At 43.7% G+C, this 13,640-nt stretch overlaps 1 protein-coding gene across 2 annotated transcripts; it reads left to right on the top strand.

The window, feature by feature from the left end:
- The first annotated feature begins 348 nt into the window (after positions 1-348).
- Positions 349-13,244, top strand: LOC122767745 (protein FAM107B-like). 2 transcript variants are annotated; one of them, XM_044023206.1, is made up of 5 exons: positions 349-436; positions 8,854-8,911; positions 11,247-11,451; positions 12,090-12,252; positions 12,487-13,244. In XM_044023206.1, exons 1-5 carry the CDS (start codon positions 413-415, stop codon positions 12,592-12,594), a joined length of 558 nt encoding a protein of 185 aa, XP_043879141.1. In that variant the 5' UTR covers positions 349-412; the 3' UTR covers positions 12,595-13,244. The 2 variants fall into 2 exon arrangements, with proteins under 2 accessions (XP_043879141.1, XP_043879143.1); XM_044023208.1 differs by lacking the exons at positions 349-436; positions 8,854-8,911 and adding an exon at positions 9,535-9,659.
- The last annotated feature ends 396 nt before the right edge of the window (positions 13,245-13,640 follow it).

Raw genomic sequence — 13,640 nt, 5'->3', positions numbered from 1 at the left:
TTTGTTAACTAGATAAGGTGGGTTTGGTGGTTGGAGTAGTTAAGGTTATTGTAGTTAGTACTAGTTGTCACCACAGACTGAGCTGATCTCCATCTAGTGGTCAAAACAGTAAAAACCTGTTATGGGGCACGCAACAGCTTCTCCACCTCACTGATGGATGTGAAGGTGTCTCTGAGGACAGACAGACAGTGAGTGAGTGAGAGGACAGACAGACATCACTGCTCTCTGTCTCCTCCAATCACTTTAATCCAGTCAGAGGATTTAACTCCTCACAGCTGAGAGTCAGAGAACAGGTGGTTCACACACACACACACACCAGGAGACAGGCTGTCAGTCTGCCAGGACACGACAAGAGACAGACAGACGGACTGGACTGAACCTGCGTCCACAAACAGACGAGAAGACGAGAGGAATGGGAGGAGTGTATGGAAAGAAGGTGAGTGTGGACCTGTCTGAAAGTTTCAGGGACATTTTTTGGTTTTGTGTCCTTATATGAAGAAGTGGCTGTGCTGTGAGCGCCCCCTTCTGCTGAGAACCAGCCTGACACACAACGTGATCTACGTCACATGATCACGTCTCTGTCTCACTGTCATCCACTCTCCCACACCAAACCTCAGAGAGAAAACCAGTGTTTTTAACTGCGGGGACACAGGAGCTGCTGGTCCTCTGCTGCCTCGGGTGGTCACTTTGTGTCACTGAGGTCAATCTGAACGTAGGATTTCAAACACTGAAATGACAAAATCAGACATTAGAACTTAGTGATGGAGGCAGCAGTGGATCAACAACTCCTGTGTGTGTGAGTGATGTTAAAATCACTGAGTGTGTGTGTCTGTGTCTCTGAGAGGACACTTTTCTCCGGACATTTGATGACAAGTCTGTCCTCGTCACTGTCCTCAGCAGTGAAGTGATTCCTCAAAGAGAAACATCTGAATTATGGGGTGTATTTGTTTCCATGGTGACAACAGCTGACAGCTTCTCAGACCCAGGCTATTTTTAATTCAGTGATCCAGCAACAGGTGGTGGGAGGGGCAGAGGGAGGGGGCGGAGTCTGTCAGCATGTGAACACCATTTACTCTATGTTCTGTCTATATGTTCTTTATATGTTCTGTCTGTTCTTTATATGTTCTCTATATGTTCTTTGTAAGTTCTGTCTATATGTTCTTTATATTTTCTGTCTATATGTTCTTTATATGTTCTGTCTATATGTTCTTTATATGTTCTCTATATGTAGCAGCTGTTCCACCCTTTTGTCCTTTGCCTTTGAGCTGCTACTGGTGACTGAGTTGGTGTGGTTTTGATGCGTGCAGATGAAGAATGAATGAGATGAAAGTTGATCTAGTTGCTCTTCTAGTGATTTATTGGTACAAAGTAGAATGACAAAATAAAATAAACGTAAAGTCTGGTTTCATATGGCTTAACACAGATTCACATGGGCTTCAACACGGTCAAAGAATTGTTTTCCCTCTCAGCCACGCCCAGCTGCTGTGACCTCAGGTCTTTTAAGGGCTTCTTCCCCCTTGGGCTCCCCCTTTGGTCTCCCAGTCCTCCTGTAGGTGGGGGTAGACACCTCTTTGGCCAAGTGCTCTTACACTCACAAACATTCACTAAGCCACACACTCACACACACAAGGAAAGAAAACAAAAACTTAACACAACTATCAATTTGGCTCCTACACACCGGCCCCTAATTATATTTGTACAGACAAAAATAATTACTTCATCAAACATAAAGGAGCCATATCATCATTTGAATGGAAAATTTAGCTCTGAAATATTGAAACATAAATGAGTTCACTTATCTTCTCTCAATTAAGAGCTTTCACTTCTCTTCATCCCCCTCTAACAGCAGGCAGATCTTAGTGACTGGCCTCTCCAGGACACTCGTCTTGGTTTGCAACTTCACAACCCGTACATGACCTCTGACATCAGGTCTTGCTTCCACAATTCTTCTCATCTACCACAAACTTTTTGTTCTTGACCACTTTTGCCCTTCTTGCAGAAGAGGAGCCACCTCTTCCAAAACAGCTCAGCTACATACTGGACATGTCTCCAACGTCTCTTGTGGTATAGGTCAGACCTTGACATGACTCCAGGGGGGAGAACAGGGCTAGTTCGAAGCAGCAGGATATGACTGGGCGTCAGGGCATCTAGATCCTGTGGGTCATCAGATGCCCATGTAATTGGGCGCCTATTAAGTATTGCTTCCACTTCACAGAAAACTGTGCTCAGGCCTTCATCATCTAGGGTTTGCTGCTTTAAGACTGAACATAAGGTCTGTCTCACCATTCTGATAAGTCTTTCCCAGAATCCACCAAGGTGAGAGGCTGTTGGTGGATTAAAATTCCAACAAACCCCATCCTTCATGAGAGTCTGGTGGATTCTTCTTTGGTCAAAAGTACTGAGTGCTTCTCTTAACTCTCTATGTGCACCTACTAGGTTAGTGCTGTTGTCTGATCGTATGTGTTTTGCTTGACCTCTTTGACACAGAAATCTTCTAATGGCATTGATGCACAAGTCAGTGTTCAAAGAACAGGCCACTTCCAGATACTGCAGATTGCTCTGCTGGTCATACAGGTAAAGATCACGCCGTACCTCTTTATGGTGATCCTTCCCCTTCTAATCTCGAAGGGACCAAAGTAGTCAAGGCCCACATTATAGAACGGTACTAGGTCAGTGGCGAGTCTTTCACTTAAGTCAGTCATCATTTGCTCACCTAATTTACCTCTGTTCTTTCTGCAAAACACACAGTGTGACACAAGCTTCCTTATTGAAGTTTAAGACCATTTATTATCCAGTATTGTTTTCATACCTCAGATAGCATATGGTTCCTTCCTCCATGTCCAGTTTGAACATGTAGGTGGTGAAGGATCAGAGTTGATACGTGGTGGTTTTTGACCAGGATGGGAGGAGGTTTTCTTTCCTCAGGCATTGATGTTCTTCTGAGGTGTCCACCTACTCTGAGAATGCCATCATCCAGCACTGGATCCAGCCTGTAGATGTTGCTCTGCTTTTTCACACACACTGCTCCTTTTTGCAGCATGTTGATCTCCTCTGAAAAAGATTGCCTTTGCACAAAAGCTGAGTATTGCTCTTTCAGCACTTTTCAGATCATCAACTGTGACTGAGACTTTCATGTCAACTTTGTTGGATTGTCTGTTCATTACAGTTGTTCTCTTGCTCCTCCCACTTTCTTCCTTTGAGTCTTTTCTTTTCAGTGCCAAATGTTTGAGTCTGGCCTTTACTTTTAAGATCCAGGCACCAGCTACTCTCAATTTAAGCCAGTCTGAAAAATAGGAGGACATAATGGCATTGACTGTAACAGCCTTTCTCACCTCCGAGTCGTCTTCACAAAGTTGAAATTTGTTCACCTGCTCACTCGGCCATTCGTCTTCAGATGACAGCCGGAACTCTGGTCCACAGATCCATCTGGGATTCCCCATGAACCTGTCCAGACTCACTCCTCTAGAGCAGTCATCAGCAGGGTTTCTTTTTGCGTCAATATATCTTATACTCATTGCCAAAATGTTCATATAGCAAGCGTTTTGCTTTGAGGTACCCTTGCTCTGCACTCATATGCTGGCAACTTCTTACTAGGTCTCTGGCCTGACCTTTTGTGTACTGTTGTACTGTTGATAAAACAATCTGTCTTGTCCATTGTCCGTTTTCCTTTCAATGTTCTGTTCGAAGGACGTCATAAATGACCTGAACTGTAAGATGTCTCCATCAAAGGTGGCGACACTCTTGCTGTTGTTTGAGAAGCATCGATGTAATTTCATTTTGTCTATTCAAGATAGCAATTAGACAACTGGATGGCAGTTCATCATGCAGTTCTCTGTGCGGTACCTGCTGTGGCTCTGGCATCACAGGTCCTCCACTGTCTATAAATTGGACAAGATCATCAACCAGCTGCCTGTATTGTGTACTTTGCTCTTGTATACACGATTCATTACATTACATTACATGTCATTTAGCAGATGCTTTTATCCAAAGCGACTTACAAAAGTGCATTTAAACATTTGGGTACAAATAAGAGCTAGAAGTAAGTAAGAGCTTCAAGTAGAACAAACTATGAGGTGCTAGTCATAAGTGCGATGTACAAGTTTTTTTTTTTTTTTTTTTGTCGTCTTAGTCGAGGTAGAGTCGGAAGAAATGTGTTTTTAGTCGGCGTCGGAAGATGTGGAGGCTTTCAGCTGTCCGGATGTCGATGGGGAGATCGTTCCACCATTTGGGAGTGAGGACAGTGAACAGTCTCGAGTTCTGCGAGTGCCTCTGCGATCCTCTCAGTGAGGGGGCAGCGAGCCGGGCTGGGGTGTAGGTTTTAATCATGTCCTGGATGTAGGCTGGACCGGATCCGTTTGTAGCATGGAACGCAAGCACTAGAGTCTTGAAGCGGATGCGAGCAGCTACCGGAAGCCAGTGAAGGGAGCGGAGGAGCAGCGTAGTGTGGGAGAATTTTGGTAAGTTGAAGACCAGTCGAGCTGCTGCATTCTGGATGAGTTGCAGAGGTCGTATGGCGCATGCAGGAAGACCAGCCAGGAGGGAGTTGCAGTAATCCAAGCGTGAGATGACAAGAGCCTGGACCAGAACCTGTGCCGCCTTCTGGGTTAGAAGAGGCCGAATCCTTCGGATGTTGTGCAACATGTATCTGCAAGATCTAGCTGTTGCAGCAATGTTGGCAGTGAGGGAGAGATGGTCGTCAAGTGTCACACCCAGGTTCCTTGCGGTGTGAGAAGGAGTTACCACAGAGTTGTCGAGGGTGATGGTTAGATCTGTGGTGGGAGAGCCCTTTCCTGGGAGAAAAAGAAATTCAGTCTTGTCGAGATTGAGTTTCAGGTGATGGTCAGACATCCACTGAGAGATGTCAGTCAGACAAGCGGTGATCCGTTCTGCTACCTGTGTGTCGGAGCTGGGAAAAGAGAGAATGAGTTGGGTGTCATCGGCGTAGCTGTGATAGGAAAAACCATGAGAGCGAATAACCGAACCAAGAGAGTTGGTGTATAGAGAGAAGAGGAGAGGGCCCAAGACAGAACCCTGAGGGACCCCAGTAGCTAGAGGACAGGGTTCCGACACGGATCCTCTCCAGGTTACTCTGTATGTTTGGTTTTGAAGATAGGACGAGAGTAGGGTAAGTGCAGAGCCTGAGACACCTAGTTCTTGAAGGGAGGAAGTAAGGATCTGGTGGTTAACTGTGTCAAACGCTGCAGAAAGGTCCAAGAGGATGAGCACAGAGGAGAGAGAGGCAGCCCTGGCAGTGTGGAGTTGCTCAGTGACAGCAAGAAGTGCAGTTTCGGTCGAGTGACCTGCTTTAAAACCAGACTGAAGAGGATCAAGAAGGTTGTTCCGGTGAAGGTAGGAGGAGAGATGATTAAAGATAGCGCGCTCCAGAGTTTTGGAGAGAAAAGGAAGAAGAGAGACAGGTCTGTAGTTATTTACTTCAGACGGGTCAAGGGTGGGTTTTTTAAGGAGGGGGGGTCACTCTGGCCTCTTTAAGAGAGTCCGGAAAGCAACCAGATGACAGAGATGTGTTAATGAGGTGGGTGAGGAAAGGAAGAAGATCAGAAGCAATTGACTGAAGAAGGTGAGAGGGGATAGGGTCAAGGGGGCAGGAGGTGGGGCGGGCAGAGGTTATTAGGGAAAGAACTTGATCCTGAGATAGAGGGGAGAAAGAGGATAGAGAAGGAATAAAGAGGATAGAGAAGGATTCATTGTCAAAACTCGGTTGTGTTAGCCCAGGTTGGCCTACTCTTCCAGCTGTGTTACCTGCCTGTGACAATCGTGGTCTCAGTGCTGCTCCTACAACACCTTGCGTTTCTTGAAGTAACCAGTCTCCACGCTCACCTTGGGAATGTGCTTGCGTGTAGGGCATTTGATGCAACGGTAAATGTTGTGCTCTGTCCTTTGGTCGCACACTCCTTTCTTTGTGCATTTTGATTTGCGTTCCTGCTTGTACAGTATTCCTACTAACAACTTCTACATTCTCCTCAAAATACTTATTCATGTCATCAATTGGAGTAGAAGAAACATGTTCGTCAGCATCAGTCAACACTGCAAGCTTGGCATCTGTAGCTGACAACTCAGTTTCAAAGTTAAGAGTTTCCTTTTGTCTTCTTATTTCTTCCCTTTCTTTCATCAACTGCTCTTCCTTTTCCTCCAATGCATGTTTTTGTTTTAATGCAGCAGTTATAGCCAACAATGAAGCCCTCTCTGCCTGTGCAATCTGACGCGCTGAATCAGTGCTTCCACATGAGACTCTGCTAGAGCTAGAACTTTGGCTCACTACAGAGACACTGTCCTTTGGACTGACTTCGACTACGTTCTCCTTTTGTGTCAGGGACTGAATAGGGCAGGACTGAATCCACTTCTCCACTTTAGTCTTAAATTCAGTGCTATTCATCATCTTTGGCTGATACCATTGCTCAGTGTCCATAATACACTCGTCCTTTCCATATATTTCTGAAAGCTTTCCTTTACTGTGTCCAGATTCAGTGGATCTGACTCAGAATCATGATGCGCGTTAATGAAGCACCTTTACCCTTTCTACTATTCTTTGCTGCTTGCTTAGTTTCTGTTTCAGACATTTCAGACATTTCCTGCTGCCTTTGCCTTTGAGATTGAGTCCATTGTTCAACTCAACAAACTTTCCTTTTTTTTCTTCAAAAATATAACTCAATATTCATCCAAATAAGTCCTTATAAAGTCACCAATGAAAATAGTTCAAAGTGTTTCTTCACTTCAGCTTTTCCAGACACATGCACTTCCTTTGTTCCAGGTCCTTCCACAGAGAGCAATTCTTTGACTTACAGCTGTTCCACCCTTTTGTCCTTTGCCTTTGAGCTGCTACTAGTGACTGAGTTGGTGTGGTTTTGACGCGTGCAGATGAAGAATGAATGAGATGAAAGTTGATCTAGTTGCTCTTCTAGTGATTTATTGGTACAAAGTAGAATGACAAAATAAAATAAACGTAAAGTCTGGTTTCATATGGCTTAACACAGATTCACATGGGCTTCAACACGGTCAAAGAATTGTTTTCCCTCTCAGCCACGCCCAGCTGCTGTGACCTCAGGTCTTTTAAGGGCTTCTTCCCCCTTGGGCTCCCCCTTTGGTCTCCCAGTCCTCCTGTAGGTGGGGGTAGACACCTCTTTGGCCAAGTGCTCTTACACTCACAAACATTCACTAAGCCACACACTCACACACACAAGGAAAGAAAACAACTCCTAACTCTGTCTATATGTTCTCTATATTTCCTTTATATGTTCTATATATGTTCTTTATATGTTCTTTATATATTCTTTATATGTTTCTGTCAATATGTTCTGGCTATATGTTCTTTATATTACATGTCATTTAGCAGACGCTTTTATCCAAAGTGACTTACAATAAGTGGATTTAAATATTTGGGTACAAACAAGTGCTAGATGTACTGTGTGTTCTCTATATGTTCTTTATTTGTTCTGTCTGTATGTTCTTTATATGTTCTGTCTATATGTTCCTCATATGTTCTCTATATTTTTCTATATGTTCTTTGTATCTTTTCTATATGTTCTCTATATCTTATTTATATGTTCTCTATATGTTCTTTATGTTCTCTATATCTTCTTTATATGTTCTGTCTGTATGTTCTCTATAGGTTCCTCATATGTTCTCTATGTGTTCTTTATATGTTCTGTCTATATGTTATCCATATGTTCTTCATGTTCTCTATATCTTTTTTATATGTTCTCTATATATTCTTCATATGTTCTTTATATGTTCTCTATATGTTCTGTCTGTATGTTCTCTATATAGTATCTGTATGTTCTTTGTATGTTCTGTCTATATGTTCTTCATATGTTCTCTATATGTTCTTTGTATGTTCTGTCTATATGTTCTCTATATGTTCTCTATATCTTATTTATATGTTCTCTATATGTTCTACATATGTTCACTATATGTTTTTTATATGTTCTTTGTATGTTTTGTCTGTATGTTCTTTATATGTTCTCTATATGTTCTGTCTATATGTTATTCATATGTTCTCTGTATGTTCTGTCTATATGTTCTCTATATGTTCTTTGTATGTTCTCTATATGTTCTGTCTATATGTTCTTTATAATACATTACATTACATGTCATTTAGCAGATGCTTTTATCCAAAGTGACTTACAATAAGTGCATTTAAACATTTGGGTACAAACAAGTGCTAGATGTTACGTCATTTATGACATGTAACGTTGATGTATGTTCTTTATATGTTCTGTATGTATGTTCTCTATATGTTCTTTATGTGTTCTGTCTATATGTTCTCTATATGTTCTTTATGTTCTCTATATCTTCTTTATCTGTTCTTTATATGTTCTCTATATCTTCTTTATATGTTCTCCATATGTTCTTTATATATTCTCTATATGTTCTGTCTATATGTTCTCTATATATTATTTACATGTTCTCTATGTTCTTTTTATGTTCTGTTTGTATGTTTTCTTTATGTTTGTATGTACTCTAACACACACACTCATACATACTTTCTGCCACAGTGTAATGTAGCTGTTTGTCCAGCAGAGGTCAGATTTTCTGTCCCTTTAACCTTCTCACAAAATAAAAGGAACAAAGCTTCATTCATCACCCCCAAAAACCCCGGAACACACTGAAGGCCTTGTCACCGTGTTGAAGCCTGATGATGCGTCTCCTAGCAACCAACACAGAATCCATTCAGTCACAGAGAATGAATCCAACTGAGGGGGAGGGGGGGCGGGGGACTCGCGGTCCTCTGCTGCCTCCATCGCTCAAAGTGACCACACGAGGCAGCGGTGGATCTTTTGTGTGGGAGAGTGAGATAAAGACGTGATCATGTGACTTTGTTTGTCTTTGTTGTAGAAGTCGTACGACATCGACCACGATGACCAGACCTCTGTGACTCATGGAAACAGCAGAGGTAAGTTTGTCCATGAAGGTGAAGTCAGGTTCAATTAAAGGAAAGGTTAAAGGTTAATGAGGCATCATCACAAACAACAACTACTGTAAAAGATAAAAAAAGAAGACAGTAGAACTTCTTCTTCTGTGGTTTAACAGCAGATGCTGCAGCATCAGCTCCACCTGCTGGTTATTGTTTACCATTCATGAACCTTGACCACATCACCACCTCCTTTTGTCTGTCACAGCCACTAGGGGGCAGCGAACACCTGAATCACAACAAACTGCTGGTTTCTCAAAGGTCTGAGGTTCTCAGGGGTCGGAGGTTCTCAAAGGTCTGAGGTTCACTGGGTCTGAGGTTCTTTTAGGTCTGAGGTTCTCAAGGTCTGAGGTTCTCAAAGGTCTGTGATTCTGAAAGGTCTGAGGTTCTCAAAGGTCTGGGTCTTGGGACAGTCCTCCCTCAGTCTGGTCAGTTTTAGTTTGAGGAGGGAAATGTTAGACTTGTAGATCAAAGAAAACTCAAAGTGATGTGAAGCATCGTGGGAAATGAGAAGAGGAGGAGGAGGTTGAAGGGGGAGGGGGGTTATGGGTGGGTGGGCGTTGAGGATGGGGGGTAGGAGTCCCACTGCTGCTCGTACAGAGAACATAACGAGTCACATAGACTAGAACACATGAGCCAGATCAGAACTGGATCAGAACTGGATCAGAACTGGATCAGATGGATGTGAGGGGGACCAGTGACTCAGTGTGGGAGGGGATGGTGAAGTCTGGTAAGAACCAGGACTTAGTGTGGTCCTGAATCCTCTTAAGTTATTAGATGTGTGTGTGTGTGTGTGTGTGTGTGTGTGTGTAGCGCATGCGTGTGTGTGTGCGTGTGTGTGTGCGTGCGTGCGCGTGCGTGCGCGCGACCTTGTCAGGACAGTAGTCTTCCTGGAGACGAAAACCTGGTCCTTGAGATAATGTATGTTGTAATTTCATTTCATTTAAACTGATTAAGTTTAGGACAAAGATTTGAATTGTGGTTATGGTTAAGGTTAGTGATAGTTATTAACTGGTTAGTAATAAGACTTTTGTTGATCTTCCCTTGGTTCTGCAAGTCTGGTTCTAGTTTTGAAGGTCTGGTTTGGTTCTGGTTTTGAAGGTCTGGTTTGGTTCTGCAAGTCTGGTTCTGCAAGTCTGGTTCTGGTTCTGGTTTTGAAGGTCAAACCGGCTCGCTGCCCCCTCACTGAGAGGATCGCAGAGGCATTCACAGAACTCGAGACTGTTCACTGTCCTAGCTCCCAAATGGTGGAACGAGCTCCCCATCGACATCCGGACAGCGGAAAGCCTCCACATCTTCCGCAGCTGACTAAAAACACATTTCTTCCGACTCTACCTCGACTAAAAAAGTTTGGCTTACTTGAAGCTCTTACTTCTAGCTCTTATTTGTACCCAAATGTTTAAATGCACTTATTGTAAGTCACTTTGGATAAAAGCGTCTGCTAAATGACATGTAATGTAAAGTTTTGAAGGTCTGGTTTGATTCTGAAAGTCTGGTTCTGGTTCTGATTCTGAAGGTCTGGTTCAGGATGTTTCACAGCTCTCATGTAGAGGACAGATAAGGTCTGGTCACGTGATCCAACCTCACTTCCTGTTTTCAGATCAATATGAGGTCAGTGTAGGGGCCAAAATGCATATTTGGTCTGTTTGTTTATTGTTTATTTTGAAAGGTCACTCATACTGTTTTTTGGTTATGTCACTTCCGTTTTTTGATTGACACATGGGTGTGGTTTAATCTATACACCTGGGCACTCGGATCGGCGGTGGGTAAGAGAGAAAGGGGGTTAGTGGCGTTCCTGATTTATATTTTCTGTTTACCGTCAAATCATTATACAACCAAGAATAAATCGTCAAACAAGAAACATCACTGGACTTGGATTCATTTGAATGACGCGTGGAGCCCACCTAAGCCTCTTAGCGACCTTTTATAGGAAAACTGTCGCTACAGTCAGGTCAGAGGTCAGAGGTCACATTGATTAATCTGACTACACACACACAAACACACACAGGAGGCGGGGTCTGTGCAGTGATTGACTGCAGCAGCCTCACTGTGTGGCAATAATCATACACAGCTCTTTGTTGTTTGATGCCACATGACTTGGTGATGGGTGGTGCCAGTGGCAGTGGGCGTCGGTCTCTGGTTTCTCTTTGTCTGAAATTTGAAAGACTGGGATCAGGTGACATTAATGAGACCTGTGGGACACGCCCACCTTCATGCTGATGTCATCAAATCACCACAGTGATGTGTAAAGTCTTTGCAATGCCCTCTGCTGGACACAGTGTTCCCCTCTCACCTCTGTCTGTCCTCATGTCTTCAGCCTCAGCGTATGGAGACCTGCATCAGCATCGGACTGAGGGCGTCCACAGGAGGCCGTCCCTAGTGTCCGGCTATGTCCCCCAGCCGGACAGAGTGGGAGAGGACGAAGAGGACGAAGACCTCATCAAACCCAAAAAACTGCTGAATCCAGTCAAAGCTTCCAGGAGTCACCGAGAGCTTCACAGAGAACTGCTGAGCAGCTGCAGGTTAGAGGGACACCAGGGACACCAGGGACACCAGGGACACCTATCTGAGGACATGTCTAAATAGGTAGGGACAGGTGAGGACATGTCTAAATAGGTAGGGACAGGTGAGGACATGTCTAAATAAGGATAAATGATGTTGTTAGGACATTATGTGGACATGTGAAGACATGAAGTGTAAGATTTGAAGACATCTCAGTAAAACTGTGAAAAGAGGACATATTTAAAGGGACAGATTTGTTTTATTAAAGTGTGCTTCTAAGAGGCCAGCATGTCCACCACTGAGGTGTCCACCAATGGGTGTCCACCATCACTGAGGTGTCCACATCACTGAGGTGTCCATCACCACTGAGGTGTCCACCAATGGGTGTCCACCATCACTGAGGTGTCCACATCACTGAGGTGTCCATCACCACCGAGGTGTCCACCATCACTGAGGGGGCCCTCTGCAGGATGAAACACCAGGACCAGTCGCCCACAAGACCAAAACCTGGTCCTAATGAGACAGAAGCTCAAAGAAGATTGAGCTTTTGCCATCAGCTGAAGAAGATTAAGATTTGAGGTTATGGTTAGTTATTAACTGGTTAGTGATAAGACTTTGTTAAGTCAGTGTGCGTGTGTGTGTGCGTGTGTGTGTCCAGAGGGGGCGACAGTGTGGAGATCAAACCTGAGCTGCAGAGAGTCCTGGAGAGCAGGAAACGAGATCAGCTGATCAAACAGAGGAAACAGGAAGAGGAAGCACACAGGAAGATCTCACCTCTGGAGGCGGAGCTACTGAAGAGACACAAGAAGCTGGAGGAGGAGGTGGTACATACACACACATACACACCTACACACCTACACACATACATGCACACAGACACATACACACACACAGTCACACACACACTGTCCTTGTGTCCTCGTCTCACTGTCTCTGTCCTCTTGTCCCTGTCTCAGTCCTTGTGTCATCGTCTCACTGTCTCTGTCTTTGTGTCCTTGTCTCACTGTCTCTGTCCTTGTGTCCTCGTCTCACTGTCTCTGTCCTCGTGTCCTCAGATGGAGAAACAACAGAAGATGGAGGAGAAAAACCTGAAAGCTCCAGAATTTGTCAAAGTCAGAGAGAATCTGAGACGGACGTCCTTTAAAGACGAGGACGAGGTGTAGTGACAGAGCTGTCCTGTAGGAGGCAGTGGACACAGAGACAATCAAATGACTAACACTGAGGACACACTGAGGAGTCTCTGGTCACATGGTCTGTGATGGACACGTGTGGACACTCCTCTCAGTGGACGACAGTGAACTTGTGCCTAGAACTCGTCACAGTGACGTGTCCCTCTTTAATGACATCACTAATGACATCATGACTCGTCACAGTGACGTGTCCCTCTTTAATGACATCACTAATGACATCATTACTTGGTGTTTGATGCTAATTACGTGAAATAATTTTCATCAACGATTCTAATGAAGAGATAATCAATGATGTCCACGTCCACCAGAGAGCGACGTGGGACACAAGTGTAATGTCAAACTTTCAGACTCATATTCTTAAATGTAAACTTTGTGGTTTGAACCTGAATAAATACATCTGACTGAATGTAATAACATGACTGACATAAACAGGTTCTGTCTGTGCTGTGAGCGCCCCTTGCTGCCCCCCCATGATCACGTCCTGTGCGCTCTGATTTTCTCTGTGGTCTTTGATGTGGGAGAGTGAGTGGTTCTTCAGCAGCAGGGGGTGCTCTATGGTAACAATGTTGAACATGTATGAGCATATACAAACAAATATAAAAATAAAATGATATGAAATAAAAGACTTTTCTTTAATAATTTAGCTACAGTGAAAACAAAATAGCTGAGCTAATGCTACATTAGCACTTCCAGTGATAGCCTGTTAGCTTTGTGTTTGCTAAATAACTTTGTTACAAGGTGTTTTGGTTCTATATTTATAACATATAACTTGCCATGTACGTCAGGTACATGGCACTGTGGAGGGTCACCAGCAGGTGTCACTGTTCTTCTTTTTCCTGAGTCTGTGACCGGAAGCTTGAATATATATTTTTATTTTTTATTTCGGTCCCAGTCAAACCGAGCTGATGTTGAATTTATTTGAGTTTCATTTAAACACTTTGATCGCATACCTGCCCTTTAAATCGCGTTGTTTGGGGAAACTGTGACTGAGTTTATCTTATTTTGAAAATCTAACCGGA

Source organism: Solea senegalensis, linkage group LG4 (assembly GCF_019176455.1).
Source record: "Solea senegalensis isolate Sse05_10M linkage group LG4, IFAPA_SoseM_1, whole genome shotgun sequence".
NCBI classification, from domain to species: domain Eukaryota; kingdom Metazoa; phylum Chordata; class Actinopteri; order Pleuronectiformes; family Soleidae; genus Solea; species Solea senegalensis.
Note: the sequence above shows the minus strand (reverse complement) of the source record. Positions and strands in the feature narration are given on the sequence as shown.